At 34.3% G+C, this 17,062-nt stretch overlaps 1 protein-coding gene and 4 non-coding genes across 5 annotated transcripts; 1 reads left to right on the forward strand and 4 right to left on the reverse strand.

The window, feature by feature from the left end:
• Positions 1–637: 637 nt before the first annotated feature.
• On the reverse strand, positions 638–710 carry TRNAR-UCG (transfer RNA arginine (anticodon UCG)). Its single transcript has one exon. It is a non-coding gene; the product is annotated as a tRNA-Arg (tRNA).
• Positions 711–4,515: 3,805 nt separating this feature from the next.
• On the reverse strand, positions 4,516–4,588 carry TRNAR-UCG (transfer RNA arginine (anticodon UCG)). Its single transcript has one exon. It is a non-coding gene; the product is annotated as a tRNA-Arg (tRNA).
• A 486-nt stretch (positions 4,589–5,074) lies between these two features.
• TRNAR-UCG (transfer RNA arginine (anticodon UCG)) lies at positions 5,075–5,147 on the reverse strand. Its single transcript has one exon. It is a non-coding gene; the product is annotated as a tRNA-Arg (tRNA).
• A 279-nt stretch (positions 5,148–5,426) lies between these two features.
• Positions 5,427–5,498, forward strand: TRNAW-CCA (transfer RNA tryptophan (anticodon CCA)). Its single transcript has one exon. It is a non-coding gene; the product is annotated as a tRNA-Trp (tRNA).
• Positions 5,499–7,898: 2,400 nt separating this feature from the next.
• LOC145327000 (heat shock cognate 71 kDa protein-like) lies at positions 7,899–11,942 on the reverse strand. The gene is made up of 5 exons (XM_080170474.1): positions 11,595–11,942; positions 10,446–11,135; positions 9,636–10,001; positions 9,060–9,254; positions 7,899–8,777 (listed from the first exon to the last, which is right to left on the reverse strand). The coding sequence occupies exons 1-5, from the start codon at positions 11,667–11,669 to the stop codon at positions 8,148–8,150; spliced, it is 1,956 nt and encodes a 651-aa protein (XP_080026600.1). The 5' UTR covers positions 11,670–11,942; the 3' UTR covers positions 7,899–8,147.
• Between the last annotated feature and the right edge of the window lie 5,120 nt (positions 11,943–17,062).

Consider the following 17,062-nt stretch of genomic DNA (forward strand, 5'->3'; position numbering starts at 1 on the left):
CCCCCCAAATTTTATTTTAGATTTATTTCGCTTTTTGGTTTTACCTTATTCCTAACATAAAATGTTTGTCTTTCAGATGTGTTTAACGAAGATTCTCGCTAAACGCTGAACGATTAAGCATCATCTTTTACTCCATATACAAAAGTAGTAGGGTGTACTGTACATTAAGAGATATAAGTTTTCCGGAATTTTAATGTAGGGAGTAGATTTGAAATCTGCATCAAATTTTAAGGATTTTTTTTTATAAAATTCGTTTTTTGTAAAATTCTTTATCTAAAAGCGAAAATACATTTTAAGTTAATTAATTTTGACCAATAGGATAGGTGGATTTTAAACTACCGGCGCTCTAATTGGTTGAATGATGTACGACATCCAATCAGAGAGCAGATTTTTTAAATCCACCAATCACAGATGCCATAATTAATTAACCTAATTTGTATTTCCGCTTTTAGATAAAGAATTATACAAAAAACGAATTTTATAAAAAATCCTTAAAATTTGATGCATATTTCAAATCTACTCCCTACATTACAATTCCGGAAAACTTATATCTCTTACTGTACATGTATATCTCTTTGTATCAAAGCATTTTATTAAAACAAAGTATAGAAATATAGTCATGTTGTAAAATTTAACTCGAGCGTGACAGGACTCGAACCTGCAATCCCCAGATCCGAAGTCTGGTGCCTTATCCATTAGGCCACACGCCCCTTCTGTAAAATTGGGATAGTTTTAACAATTTGTTCGGATTGAACAAAATGACAAATTTAGTCGCAAGAATAAATGTTTTATATCACAAAACCTTTTTATTTGTATATTTGACATGTTTTTTTTACAGTATATCCAGACCATTAACCAAACATGCAGCATTTAAATGACTAGCGCGGAGAGGTCTATAAGGGTCCTTAAGGCGAAGGGGGAAGAGTCGACCACCTACTTTCAGTAGTAGTTTTAAAAAGAAAATGTTATAAAAAATTGAGGGGGTGAGTCATGATTTTCTAGGGACCTATGAGAAGCTACCCTGTTAAAGGGAACCTGATCGGTTCAGCGGTTAGCGAGATCCTTCGGTACAAACCAATAGACTAAGATCCTTTTATTTTATTACAGAGATAAGAACTAGCGGCTTCGCCCCTAGCCTCTAGGGGCTTTGCCCCAAGTCTTAATTTAAAAAAAAAAGGAAGTACTTTGGTGCTGCCAGCACTAATTTCAAAAATCATTTTTTTTTAAATTGTTGAGGGTGTTTCAAACCCCTAGAAAATAGCCTAAAACTACCACAGGGCCAACAGGTATATTTCCTGAAGAGAAAAATCCAATCGGTTTCGTGGTTACCGAGATCTTAAGGGACGGACAGACCTCAAGCTACTTTGTATTATAGAATATTTAATTTCTTGGATTTTATTTAGATTTTTTTCATGGCCTGAATATAAATTTGAATAGAAATTCATGGCTTTATATATTAACAAGGATGACAACATCCATAAGTAGCGAAGCACAAAAAAATCATGGATGTTCAACGCCCCCCCTCCTTATCTCAGTTCCTATTAGAGCTAGAGGGCTAAAAAATTTTGTGCAAGTCCCCTATGTTATGATGAATTTCCGACCTTAAGTAAGTCAAGGTCAATTTTCGCTTCCTTCACACTTTTATTTAACAACCTTTGTTTTTATGTCCTTTTTTACTTAAAAATTTCAAACGGCTGTAATTTTTTTATTTTTGAAGCTAGAAGAAATTTTTTTTTAGAAAATGTTTATTTTTATGTAAATTTTATAGTTGAGATATCAAAACATAAGTTTCAGCGGCCGCAGCTGTACTTGGCAGCTGCCAGCCGCCGCAGTCGGCGGTCGGCAGGAAAACGGCGGCTGATCTTTATGAAATTTTAATACATTATGTAGACATGTCAGAAAAGCTTAAGTTTAAAATTTGAAGTCTCTAAGTCAAAAATTTCGGCCACAGGAGCATTTTAAAGACTTCTGGAGACCTGGAGGATCAGGACCTGCAGGATCATACCTGGAACATGAAATTGACTTGAACACCTGTATTTAATATGAGGATGTACTACTAGAGGATATTTTAGTATTTTGGTAAGATAAAATGCTTTGTTTAAGTCAAAAAAATATTTTTGTTCTTTACCTGGATGACCCTGCCAGGTTTGCTGGCATCCTGTGCCCGCCAGGATGGAGATATTCAAAAAATTCCAACTCTCAGTTATGTGTCATACCCATACTTAAAAAGTCAAGCAGTTTGGGCTCTTTATCTTTCACACACAGAAAATGAGATAGAAAAAACAGGATGGGGGGGCGTTCAACGCCCCTCCCCCCCCCCCCGACCGTTAAGGGTTAATACGTAGAAGTAAATTTAAAGTGTATTTATTAATTGATATATTTGAGAAAATATTTTGTATAATGATGACAGTCAAAATAAATTACATAAAAGATGCTTATAACAATGGGAAAAATTATTTTGATACTGATAACCCAAAAAGTTTTGATATTGGACCAAAAACACCAAAGATATGGGGGGAAATGTAAAAAATATAAAAATAGCCAAAAAACCTGCAAAAAGGAAGTCTGAACGTCATGGTTGTTTTCTTTAAACAAGGGGAAATTTTACTTTGATATGTATAACTGAAAAAATTTTGGAAATCGTACCATAAACACCAAAGATATGGAGAAAAATGTGAAAAATACAAAAATAGCCTAAAACCTGCTGAAAGGCAGTCTGACCGTCATAGTTGTTTTCTTTAAAGGACAAGAAATTTAATTTTGATATCTATTACTAAAAATATTTTGAAAATCGGACCATAAACACCAAAGATATGGAGAAAAATGTAAAAAATACAAAAAATAGCCTAAAACCTGCTTAAAGTCAGTCTGACCGTCATAGTTGTTTTCTTTAAACGACTGGAAATTTAATTTAGATATCTATATCTGAAAAAAATTTGAAAATCGCACCATAAACACTGAAGATATGGATAAAAATGTGAAAAATACAAAAATAGCCTAAAACCTGCTAAAAAGCGGTCCTACTGCTATCAATGTTTTATACTTAATTGTGCTCCTTTATGATGGGAATGTTGTCAAAAAATTTCAGCATTCTATCTTTTATAGGAGCTGAGTAAATCCCATTTCCCCCATAGCGTTACGGACTGACGGACTGACGGACGGACGGACAAAGTGAATTATAGAGTAGCTTCGCTACTAAAAATTATTTTGTAAAGTAGGGAAATTTTATGTATCAACAAAATAGTACTTCCGAGCGTGACAGGACTAGAACCTGCAATCCCCAGATCCGAAGTCTGGTGCCTTATCAATTAGGCCACACGCCCCTTTTGTAAACTTGGGATAGTTTTAACAATTTGTTCGGATTGAACAAAATGACAAATTTAGTCGCAAGAATAAATGTTTTCTATCACAAAACCTTTTTAGTAGCGAAGCTACTCTATAATTCACTTTGTCCGTCCGTCCGTCAGTCCGTCAGTCCGTCAGTCAGTCCGTCAGTCCGTCAGTCCGTAACGCTATGGGGGAAATGGGATTTACTCAGCTCCTATAAAGGATAGAATTCTGAAATTTTTTGACAACATTCCCATTATTAAGGAGCACAATTAACTATAAAACATCACTGGCGGTCGGACGGCTTTTTAGCAGGTTTTAGGCTATTTTTAAATTTTCCACATTTTCCCCCATATCTTTGGTGTTTATGGTCCGATTTTCAAAATTCTTTCAGTTAAAGACATCAAAATTAAATTTTCCGTCGTTTGGAGAAAACAACAATAACGGTCAGACTGCCTTTTTGCAGGTTTTTAGCTATTTTTACATTTTTTACATTTTCCACCATATCTTTGGTGTTTATGAACCGATTTTCAAAATTTTTTCAGTTATAGATATCAAAATTAAATTTCCCGTCGTTTGAAGAAAACAACTATGAAGGTCAGACTGCCTTTTTGCAGGTTTTTGGCTATTTTATATTTTTTACATTTTCCCCTATATCTTTGGTGTTTTTAGTCCAATTTTCAAATTTTTTTCAGTTAAAGATGTCAAAATTAAATTTCCCGACGTTAGAGGAAAACAACAATAATGGTCAGACTGCCTTTTTGCAGGGTTTTGGCTATTTTTAAATGTTTTACATTTTTCCCCATATCTTTGGTGTTTATGATCCGATTTTCAAAATTTTTTCTGTTTTAGATATTAAAATTAAATTTCCCGTTTGAAGAAAACAACCATGACGGTCATTCCAATCCACGAAATTTTGTGCTTCGCTACTTATGGATGTTGTCATCCTTGTTATTTGTATATTTGACACGTTTTTTTTACAGTATATCCAAACTCTTAACCAAACATGCAGCATTTTATATGACTAGCGCGAAGACGCCGCTATAGAGGTCTATAAGGGTCCTTAAGGCGAAGGGGGGAGAGTAGATCACCTACTTTCAGTTAGTAGTTTTAAAAAGAAAATGTGTTAAAAAATTCATTTTACTTTGTAAAGTAGGAAAATTTCATGTATTAAGAAAATAGTACTTTCGAGCGTGACAGGACTCGAACCTGCAATCCCCAGATCCGAAGTCTGGTGCCTTATCCATTAGGCCACACGCCCCTTCTATAACACACTGATAGAATTAATAATTTGTTCAGATTGAACAAAACATAGTCGCAAGAATAAATATTTTCCATCACGAAACCTATTTATTTGTATATCATACACATTATTACACAGAGGAATATTATTACAGAATCTCCAAAACTTTAAAACTTTAACCAAACATGCAGCATTTTTTTATATTTAACTAGCGAATATGCCCCTATCATCTAGGTACTGGGAAAGACAAAAAAGTAGCATAACAACATTCAAAGGCCCGAATCTAGAAATGAAATAGCCAAGATCTATCCTGGGACCTTTTTTAAGCTTTCATAATATGGAGAAGTCAAGGGGTTCAGTAGTTATCGAGATATTAAGCTTCAGGCAAAAAAGTATAACTACTTTATTTTATCAGATTCAGTAATCAAGATTTAAAATTAAATTCAAGGCTTCATTCACAAAAAAATTTACTTTCCATTTATAAATATAAAAATATATTCCTTACGAGCGTGACAGGACTCGAACCTGCAATCCCCAGATCCGAAGTCTGGTGCCTTATCCATTAGGCCACACGCCCCTTCTTATACATAATGATAATAATATATATTTTAAGTAATATAATTATTAACAACTGCAGTCGCAATAAAAGGAAAGTGAGATCTATAAACCTCTCCAATATATTTATTATTATTGTCACAGAACTTAGCAAAGAAAATTTCCATACAATTCAAAGTAATAGGTACCTACAATACATTCCGTAATTTTTTGGAGGATCTAAATTCTCCAAAATTGCCCCGAGAGGATTAAGAAAGACAAGATGTGGGGTATCTTAAGTTTTACTTCATAGATTTTAAGTGACTCCGTGGCGCAACGGTAGCGCGTCTGACTCCAGATCAGAAGGCTGCGTGTTCAAATCACGTCGGGGTCAAAACTTTTTAAAATTAATCTTTACATACTTTCAATCCAGGAATATGTTATATCTAACAAGCGAAATAAGTCTAAAATAATATTTGGGGGGCAATTGGACTGAGAGGTCTTCAAATTTACGATGTGTTGCCCCCCACCCCAACCACAGCTGAAAAACACGTATAGGTTTCGTGATTTTTCAGTTAATTTCGTTATTGGTATAAGCTGCTTTCAATCACTAAAATAGTTATTAATCGCATCGAGGGGCCAACAAAACTGGTAATAATCTTGAGTTTCTTGTTTTAAAAAATTCGTGAAATATTGTCTAATACAATGCTAAACATGATTTTTCAGTATAGCTGAGAATGGGCTCTAGTCCAGCGGATATTAATCGGTTTCAAGGCTATACTGGAATAGTTATTTCTCGCATCGTATTATAAACAGCTTTCCGCGGATATGAGAGAAAAAATAGTTTTAATCTCATGATTGTACATTTTTTTATTCGTAGAAAGCTGGATATAATACGATGCTAGACATTTTCGTATGGATGAGAACCGGTTCTTATTCACCGGATTCGAATGAATACGAGAAAACGCTTTAATGTTTTTTTTTATATTTGCAGAATATAAATTAAAATAAATCTTATTTAATCCAGGAGTATCCGTCTTCTAAAATAATGTTGATTGTTTTCATTTAGTTTGGTCTGCTAGGATCATTAACAAATTCTACGGCATTATGTTCACCTGTCCCCAAAGTCTTTAAAAACTGGCAATATTAAGAAAGGTTGCATTAGTTCCAGTAAGACAAGAGAGGTAATGTCTATTGAGCCAATAGGAGAATCCCATCGGAACCTACATTAAATCTCATTGGTTGAAATTGTATACACATTTCATTACGAACGTGTTTTTTTTCATTTCTTACATAGATAAAAGTCAGCTGTAAACAATATCATTTCTTAGTACAAAGCTTTACTGAATCAACCTTACTTGCTCAAAAATTTCGCCAATAATGAAAAAGCTTCAAACACAGGCGAATCTTAAAAAAAAATTAGGCTTGCTTCTCGCTGTTGAGGCAAATCTTTATTTATGAAAAATCCTCAAAAATCGCATAAAAAATCTACAAAAATTAAATAAAATAATTAAATAGTTATTAATATACTAGAGTTTGCTCGATATAACTATCTCCCTATTGGCTAGTTTTCTATATGCATATCTATTTCTCAATAAATCTATTTTCCTCACCCGGCATTACTATTTAAAGAAAGTAAATATTTAATAATTTAAATGATTTTAAAAAGATTTTTTAAATTATATTTTTTTCTTTACAATACCATCACCAAAGGGTTAATATGATTACTACAATTTTAGTTTAATATTTGAACACACAAAGTGTCGCCACAATCGAATTCTTTTAAAACAGAGTTTTCTTAAATTTATTATATCATAGATTTAAATTTTCTTATTCATGATTAGAAATTAAATACTTCAATATAATGTAAATAGCAACATGAAATGAAAAATATGAATTTATTTTTAATAGAGTAAAATAATGGGTCTTATCGTTCTGGCCAATGGGATTTTATTATGGATTATTGGAGCACTATAAGTTTTAAACATAAGTTCCTTGGAAGACTTGAGCTCATTTATAGACATTTATTTCCTATATAGATCTGACATGGATCTTGATGCAATACAGCAGGCCGTTTTGTACATGTTAAAAATTAGAAGATTTCATTAAATAAAAGTAATCGCAAATATACTTAGTAAATGACTTTGCTTCAATTTTTGTAGATTTTTAATAAGCTTTTGGAAGATTTTTCACAAAAATAATTTTGCCTCACCATAGTCTATCTAATAATACAAAGTAGCTTGATGTCTGTCTGTCCGTCCGTCTGAAGCTTAAGATCTCGGTAACCACTGAACCGATCGGATTCTACTCTTTAGGGAATATAACTACTGGTCCTGTGGTGGTTTTAGGCTATTTTTTAGGGGGTGGGACACCCCCACCCCCCAAAACAAAAATATCCCAATTTTTTTTTTACAAATTAGTTATTAAATCGCAAAAAAATTTTCCTGCTGGGTAGGTGCGAAAATTTGTGATCCGTTCAGTTGGGTAAGTAATAGAAGATGTAATTATACCTCTTGTGGCAAAGCCCCTAGAGGCTAGGGGCGAAGCCTCTAGTTTAATAAAAAAGAATCTACCTCGGCTAGAGTCGAAAGTAAACAAAACTATCGTCTGCTAATGAAGTTCCTTTTAAGATTTGACGAAAAATCGGGTCCGAAGCGTTTTCTAGATATGCTTCGAATTTCTTAACGCTCATTTAAATATTAGCCTTCTACTTATCAGACTTCCAAAATCTTCGCTACTAATGGCAGTTATCGACCTTGCTTGAACAAACATGTAATAATAATGAACAAATATATTAAACTGAAAGGATTTATTTTATTGACTAAATATTTTTATCAGGATTGATTTCACAATACAGATTAAAATGCCACAAATTCAAAAATACATTAGGAATTTTTTAACTTGAAATGCTTAAGGAAATATTTTTATTGATTAAATATCATTTCTTAGAAGCTCTTGACATTGTTAAACCCCAGATAATTGAAAAGCTCTTGAGAGGACGAATTTAGTAGAGATCGGGATGCTGATGTGGGGGAAGAGTTGTTTAATCGACCTCCTCAATGGTGGGTCCGGCACCGCCTTGGCCAGATGCTGCGCCACCAGCCGCAGCTCCCATGTCAGGCATACCGCCGGGCATGCCACCGGGGGCACCACCACCAGCCTGGTACAACTTGGTGATGATTGGGTTGCACACGCCCTCAACCTCCTTCTGTTTGTCGTTGAACTCTTCGACCTCAGCCAGTTGGTTGGCGTCCAGCCACTTGATGGCCTCGTCACACTTGTCGTTGATCTTCTTGCGGTCCTCTTCGGAGATTTTATCCTTAAGCTTCTCATCCTCAATGGTGGTCTTCATGTTGAAGCAGTAAGACTCCAGGCCGTTCTTGGCGGAAATACGCTCCTTCTGCTTTTCGTCATCAGCCTTGAACTTCTCGGCGTCGCTGACCATACGCTCAATCTCCTCCTTGGACAGACGGCCCTTGTCGTTGGTAATGGTGATCTTGTTCAGCTTACCGGTGGACTTGTCGCAGGCAGACACGTTCAAGATACCGTTGGCATCAATGTCAAAGGTGACCTCGATCTGGGGCACACCACGGGGTGCGGGTGGGATTCCAGTGAGGTCGAACTTGCCGAGAAGATGGTTGTCCTTGGTCATAGCACGCTCACCCTCGTACACCTATAAAGAAAAAAATTTAATTAGGTTAAAACTTTAGATATCAGACTGCGAACGGTTTTCATTAAGCTATTTTCTTGCCCTTCCCTGCCGCCCCTAAATGCTAGGGACACATCCGCAAATATCCTAAATATAATAAGTATATAGTAAAAGTGAAGCCCTAACATCCAGAATTTTTATTTAATTTGTAAAATTAAGTCTTTAAAAGCCCATTTTTGTCAAAGATTAAAGTATTGCGCTATGATTAAATAGTGAGAACATTTTACTATTAAACATTTCCCATACCTGAATGGTGACAGCGGGCTGGTTGTCGCTGTAGGTGGTGAAAGTCTGGGTCTGCTTGGTGGGGATGGTGGTGTTCCTCTTGATCAAACTGGTCATCACACCACCGGCAGTCTCAATACCCAGAGACAGGGGGGCGACGTCGAGCAGAAGGAGGTCAGACACAGCCTCGCTGGTGTCTCCGGTCAGGATAGCAGCCTAGAAAAAAAACAGTATGTATCAATACCAGTTTTAAAATAAATTTAGTTAATCGGTAATTTAATGGTGAAAATATTAATTTATCTTAATAGATTTTTAAGTAAAAAGTATGATAAATCTAACTGTTTCTACTAACTGTTTTTAGCAAACAAGTAGTGCGATAAAGCTTAAAGTTTATGTAAACAAATTAGCTAATGCAGTATTTTTTTTATGAATCACTGCAGTGTAAACAATATTTAGTTCATAACAAAGAAAACAAATTCAACATAAAGAATCTATATAAAAAAGGGGGTAGGGAAACTTTAGACTCAAATCTATGAGAGTGTAACGACTAGCAGCATTTGATAAAAGCTGGAAATAAAATCCTCAAAAAAAAAATACCTGTACAGCGGCACCATAGGCAACAGCCTCATCGGGGTTGATGCTCTTGTTCAACTCCTTGCCGTTGAAGAAATCCTGCAACAGCTTCTGGATCTTAGGGATCCTAGTGGAGCCACCGACCAACACAATGTCGTGGATGGAGGATTTGTCCAGCTTAGCGTCCCTCATGGCCTTCTCCACGGGCTCCAGAGTGCCCTTGAACAGGTCAGAGCACAGCTCCTCGAACCTGGCCCTGGTGATGGAGGTGTAGAAGTCTATACCCTCGAACAGGGAGTCGATCTCGATGTTGGCCTGAGCAGAGGCGGACAGAGTCCTCTTGGCTCTCTCGCACGCAGTCCTCAACCTTCTCAAAGCTCTCTTGTTACCCTATAAAGAAAAATGATTAGGAATTTTTTTGTATTTTAACATATCTATGATTAAAGGTAAAACTTCTACAAACACAGTAGCCAAGAATATAAATGCTGCGAAGCAATAAGTGCATTTATGTTTATGTATCCATGTTAAAAATCGAAGAAAATAGTCAGCTTGACCCAAATTCTAATTTAAAAAAAAAATTATCTACAGACGTCAAATATAATATTTTCTAAAACAAATTGAGTAGCCCCAAAACATGAAACCAGCTTCAAAACATTTACATAAAATTGCATTTAAAGAAAACTTTTCAAGGTAAGGTGAAGGCTATTGCGGTATTAACAAGAATAAAAAATAATACTATATTACACTCATACAATAAGTAAACAAAGATGTAAGAGTGTTAAAAAATCTTGCTAAAAAATATAATGCTTAAGAATGTGATTTAGATTATATTACCTTGATGTCCTTCTTGTGCTTGCGCTTGAACTCGTTGACAAAATGGTCGACCATTCTGTTGTCGAAGTCCTCTCCTCCCAAGTGAGTGTCACCAGCGGTGGACTTCACCTCGAAGATGCCCTCCTCGATGGTAAGGATGGACACATCAAAAGTACCACCGCCCAAATCGAAAATGAGCACGTTGCACTCGGCGGCACCCTTCTTTTTGTCCAAACCATAGGCAATGGCGGCGGCGGTGGGCTCGTTAATGATACGCAGGACATTAAGACCGGAAATAACACCGGCGTCCTTGGTGGCCTGACGCTGAGAGTCGTTAAAGTAGGCGGGAACAGTGATTACAGCATCGTTAACGGTGTGACCCAAATAGGCCTCGGCGGTCTCCTTCATCTTGGTCAAAACCATGGAGGACACCTCCTCGGGTGTGAAGGTCTTGGTCTCATTCTTGTACTCGACCTGGAGCTTGGGACGGCCGGCGGCATCCACAACCTCGAAGGGCCAATGCTTCATGTCGCTCTGCACGGTGGCGTCTTCAAATTTACGGCCGATGAGACGCTTGGCGTCGAAAATTGTGTTGGTTGGGTTGATAGCGACCTGGTTCTTGGCTGGGTCTCCGATGAGACGCTCAGTGTCTGTGAAGGCGACATATGAGGGGGTGGTGCGGTTACCCTGGTCGTTGGCGATGATCTCAACCTACAGAAGTAAGATAGTTAGTTAACAGAATATCATCAGATAATGAGAGAAAAGCATGAGCGGAAACAGACAGCTTATTAACGAAAGCAACTAAAAAAAAAATTTTATAACCAATAAGTTCTGAACATTTCACTAAACAAACATCTCGCCCACAATTTAGCCTTATAATGTTTTTAATCGTACAATAACTTATCCTTCGAGGCCCATAGGTAGAGAAGCTCTTTATTGGAGCCCTAAGCGGTATTAAAACGTTTATTCATAAACATAATTCAGGGTTGAAACTATAGAGATAAAAAATTTATAATCCACATATTATAAATCTAGACAATTTTATTACACTAAATAGATGTAAAACAGTGCAGCATTGAGATCTTATGCACCAAGCGTATACTACAATCCGATTATTAAAAAGTACAAATAATAAGATCAACAAAAACAAGAAAAAAGGGTTAAATTTACCTTTCCATGTTGGAAAACACCGACACAGGAGTAGGTTGTACCCAAATCAATACCAATAGCAATCTTCTTGGCCATTTTAATGTGAAATTTCTATATTAATTTACTATTAATTTAACGATGTACTGTTCGCACTGTTAAATGCGGCGTGTAAATGAAAGAGGAGAAGATTCTAGCAATGGCGGTAAAGTTTTCATCATAGCAGAGTTTGGAAAAAAATATGCATTTTTGGACAAAGTAATATTATTATGGATTTTTTTTTACATAAATTAAAACTTAAAACGTCTAAAATATCACAGATATTCATTTTTTAAATCTTATAATATTAAAAAAGAATTTTAAATTTTCTGAACTACGGTATTCCGAAGAGGGTCGAGTCATGCCTCGTTTTTTGGTGATATTTTTTATTTTCTTTCTGAAAAGCTAGCTTTGTACTTTCTTCATTCGCAAATCAATAAATTTTTGTAGATTTTGTACTTTACTAACATCCGAAATCCTTTAAAAAATTATAACTATGAAATCTAAAGCTTAGTTAATTATATTCAACCGATAATAGATGAGTTTAAAAGATGAATTGAGCTAGCTGCGGTCATCAGAAAATGAAAAATTTCCTCCTTCCATGCCTAGCTTTCCTTTTCCGCAGATGCAGTATGTCTAACAAATATTTTAATTCTAATGAAAAAAATATTTTTCAGTTTTTGTCATTATTTGTAGGAAAATTTGTGAAAATTGTAAAAATGAATTTTCAAAGTATTATTTAAATTAGGAGATGAACATTTTTGGGACAACACTATGACGTCATCAAGAAGCCTCAAGTTCTAGAATGTTCCATCCTTTCCTCATGTTTTGTTCCCCGTATTTTTGATGCACGAACATGAGGCGGTGCAGGGAATAAGGGGAAAGTACATAAAGGGTTCAAGAACTTCAAGGGGAGTTTTGAAGATAAGCCACAAGGATCCATGGAAAATTATGAAACAATCAATAAAAATAAATTTCATAAATGCAAAGATTATAAAACTGTTATTTGTTGTAAATTCAAGAAAATGACTGAGAAAAAACGAAATATAAGACAAATCGAGATTATTTATATAAAATGTTAGCAATATTCCCATAAATTGAATATTTGCAACAAAAAAAAACCGGTAATGATAGAAATTATTATTTTAATTTTGTCTATCATTGGTATTTCGTTCGCGGCGCAGCCGCGCAAACGAAATTTAGATTTTGTGTGGCTAGCAAAAGTATATAAAGGGGTTGTAATGTTTAATTCTTTCTCAGTTTGCCTTCTGGTTCCGGGTAAATACGTTTTAATTTATTGTTTTTTAAAATAATTTGATTTTTGTTGAAGGCTTATTTGAGAAAATTTAGTTTTGATTGTTTGTTTCAAATTATTTTGTTTAGGAAGTATTCAGTATTTTTTAGAAGCTTCTATAGGGACAGACAAATTTCTGGTAGTGACAAGATTGGAAGGAGGCAAGCTAGAACGGAGCCTACTCTGTTCGCTGGTTAAATTCGGTTGTTTATTTCTGGTTGTTGTTTTGAGACAAATTTCTGGTAGTGACAAGATTGGATCTTGGTGTTTTGGTGAGATAAAATCTAGGTAAGATTTTGATAGTATACATAAAATTCTAATTTGATTTTTAAAACCATAAAAAATAAAAATGAACTTCAAATCATTTTTGCAATTTATAATTCAACGACGACATTATAAAACTGCTTTGCAAACGTCCAATTCCATAACTTTGATCACGTGATCAAACAAAATTATACCAATATTTCTCAACAAGTATTTGCTTTGAAATTCATAGACAAAAATTGGTCCAAAAAATTTAAAATTGATTACTTTTTTACAAAATGAATTTTTCTTTATATATTTATACTTATTTTTATTTCAATGTTGTATATATGTACTCAAAAACGTTTTTTTTTGGCAGGGGAGAAAAATACATAAAGTTTTTATTCGTCACCCAGCCAATACAAGTGATGTCACGTGACCTAAGCCGCTCCCAAGCAAGAAGACCATAGGAAGCTATGTTGCCAAATAAAAAATTAATAATTTTATACCAAAAATGTTTTTTTTTCAAATATTTTTTATTATAATACTAAGCCAAAAACTGATCGCAAAAATGTTTTTAATTTGATGTAAAAATAAATGGGCATCTTTGATTTTTAAAAAGTTGGCAACTTGTTCTGATAATTGAGAAAGCATAAATTTTCTGCTTCCTACAGTGGCCAAGATTTCGGTCATTTTAGTCAAAAATATATATTGTTATATTTTTATTAAAAATTAAATTCTCAAAAGTTTAGGAAAATTACGGCAAAATTTAATTTTTTTTGTGATTTTTCCCCTAATAATGTTGTGGCCATCATAATAATAATCATAGATTTTGGCCACCGTGTTATTTAGTTAAAACAAAAACATCGCAGGGTGAAAACACGTCCGTGTGAAAAAAATAGTTAAACTACAAACGTTCAAATTTTAAGTGTTTTATACAAGTTTTTATTACAAAATTAGTGATATTAATATTATTTTTATGTTGTTTTAATATAATGATAAAGTTTAGCATATGTTTTTATTGAAAAAGTGAAAGAAATAGTTTAAAACCTGTTACACAAATTAATTTTCCCTATAGGGGTGATGACGTTATACGTTGCAATTGAAGGGTGAGTTTTTTTTTATTACAGTATAGTCATGATTTTTGGAAAATTACATTTAAAAGGTTAGAATACTAATAAAAATTATTTTTTTTAGTGTAATAAATTGTATTGTTTCCTACTATTTTAGAAACACATTTTAGAATGTGAGATCAAAATAGTTAAAATTGATTATCGATTAATCAGATGCCTTATAAATTTATTGATCAACCTCTGTTTTGCTTAACAATGTGTTTTTTGCGATACAGTTCATTTCTTTATATTAGCGGCTGCATACCTAAAATCTAGGGGGCACAGGAGGAGACATAATAATATCCTCTAACCATTCCTTGCCCTATGTGTAGTTTACCCTATATTGAGAACAGTTAAATGGATTCTATATAATGGAATTTTTTAGACTTTTATAGTAGACTGGCCCAAAAAAACATGAATTGTTAAATCTTTACCATATCAATTTGCGGTTACCTTGAAGTTGTTACCTGCTCAAATGTAGACCTTTTAGTGAAAACTAGACTTCTATACAATGAAAATTGATCTCGAAATTTCAATCTTAAGCTTTTTATCAAAAACTTCATATTTTTATGATTTTAACAAGAAATAATTAAAGAAGTGCCAACCTAAAATAATGTAACAAGAGTTCAAATATGAAGCAATCATAAAAAGTAGGCAGAACCGCAGTGGCGTGCGAACCGAAGGGGGCATTTGGGGCAATCGCCCCCCCCTAGCGACCAAAACGCCCCCCCCCTGCCCCCCCCTAGCCACCGCCCCCCCTGCCCCCCCCTAAATGTTGAAAAATGCCCCATTTTGCCCCCCCCTGGTCAATAAAAATGCCCCTTTTTGCCCCCTACCCTACAAAAAGCAAAACTATTCCAGTTTCAAAAAAAAGATCAAGAAATATTCCAAAAAAATTTTTTTGGCGCTTCGCGCCAAACAGACAGTTACTATTCATTTAACCTTACCAAATTTTTTAATTAGTGTAGAAATTAGGTTATAATCTTTTTTCACTGAACATAACAAACCAGGTTATAGGAAGTATTTTATTTTTTATAATATAAACTTTTTACCAAAGAAATTTTGTACATCCCCAATGATGATACACAAAATCACAATCCCTTATTTAGATTAGTGGATGAAATGTATGGAAACTCGACTTAATTAACCAACCAATCAAAATTCCATTAAAGTCCCCAAAATTGTTGAGCCAACGAATAAGAAAATTTTTTATGAAATATTGGGGACTAGTGTAATAAATAGCCCAAAAACCCCTCCCTCCCTGCATATTTGAAGAAAAAAATTTGCACTTCGCGCCCTTCCAAACGGTTTCTGCTTTTTATCACATTGCATTGTATATTGTGTTTTTATTTCTTTAAAAACATGTGTAAACAACAAATATTTAATCAAAAAGTTATTTTATATAAAAAAGAAACAGCGTTGATATTTATCTAAGCCTTTTTCTCAACACTGTATGTCTGTCTAAATAAATAACTATATATGATGTCATTTTATTTTCAGGATAAGTTTATCATTTTTCTTGTGTACATACCCTTACAAAAAGACATGTTTTTTTATGGCAATTTTCATTAAAAAGCATTAAAACTAACCACACTCTATATTCCTAACCTGATCAAATACGCCACTCTTGTTGTCTTTAATTGATTCTAGTTCAAAGGGGGAGTAAATATTTTAGGTGCGCTTCACGCACCGCCATTATAAATCCTTGGAAACACCACTTAATCAAAAATTAACAGTGTTTTAAAGTGCCATTTAAAGAGGGTAGGATATGTTGATTTAACTTTTTAGCTTCTCTATAATTCACTATGGCTGTCAGTACGTAATGCTAAGGGGTAAATGTGATTTTTTCAACTGCAATTAAAAATAAAAGACTAAAACTTAATGTTAACATTCCCATTATTATGGAGTATAATTAACTATTAAAAATTCATGGAGGTTGGACTGCTTTTCAGGACGTTTTTGGCTATTTTTGTATCTTTTAAATTTTAGGTATAGTCCCTTTTGTGACATTGCCTCTTAAGGTGCATTTCATCATATTTTCACAGTAGCTTTTCACCTATTTATAGCTCCTGCGGGGCCAATTGCCTAACCCTGCAGGGAAATCACCTGACCTAACTTAACCTAGAATAACCTTTTAAAAGCTACTATGAAAATACAACGAAATGCCCCTTAAGAGGCGTTGCCACAAAAGAGACTATACCCTATATTTCTAAGAGATTTTTATATCTGTAGATGAAAGAACAAGTAATTTTTTGTGGATTATAATATTTAAAAAAATAAAATTTCTCGCTGATTCGAGCATCCAGTATGTAATTTACTTTGACTGTCATCACACAACATACAGGAAAAAGGATTTGTGACTTTTTCTACCTAAAATATATATTTATTTCAACAGATGCTCTTTAAATTTACTTGTCTGTATTCTTATTCATGATTTTTTGTGCTTTGCTACTTAAAGATGTTGTCATCCTTGTTTTCATACAATAAATAAATATTTAAAATCAGTTTTACATATTAGGTTAATTTTTGGTAAATTATTTCCAAAATGAGTGTTTTTATCTCCCCCCCCCAAAATTTTTTAATGAGGTTATTCATCCTTCCTGCTGAGATTTTATAACATCCCCTTCCACCCATAAAAAATGTATTGTGGGGGGGGGGAGGTTAAATTATTTTCTGTACTTTTTTTTCAAAGATGCTTTTTAGCTCCCTTCCCTTCGGTCATTGCAGGGTGGGGAGAAGGGATGGGGGAGAAGAAATGGGGGGGGAAAGATGTGGGATATAAATGGGAAAAAGGGATGGGGGAA

The sequence above is a fragment of the Acartia tonsa genome, chromosome 8, assembly GCF_053477335.1.
Source record: "Acartia tonsa isolate MP-2025a chromosome 8, ASM5347733v1, whole genome shotgun sequence".
Classification (NCBI taxonomy): domain Eukaryota; kingdom Metazoa; phylum Arthropoda; class Copepoda; order Calanoida; family Acartiidae; genus Acartia; species Acartia tonsa.

Excerpts from the sequence above, each read along its gene's own strand:
- LOC145327000 (XM_080170474.1), bottom strand. The coding sequence starts at position 11,669 with ATGGCCAAGAAGATTGCTATTGGTATTGATTTGGGTACAACCTACTCC. Across the intron at positions 11,136-11,594 it reads GTGTTTTCCAACATGGAAAG|GTTGAGATCATCGCCAACGA; the intron begins GTAAATTTAACC and ends TTACTTCTGTAG. Across the intron at positions 10,002-10,445 it reads AGCACAAGAAGGACATCAAG|GGTAACAAGAGAGCTTTGAG; the intron begins GTAATATAATCT and ends TTTTCTTTATAG.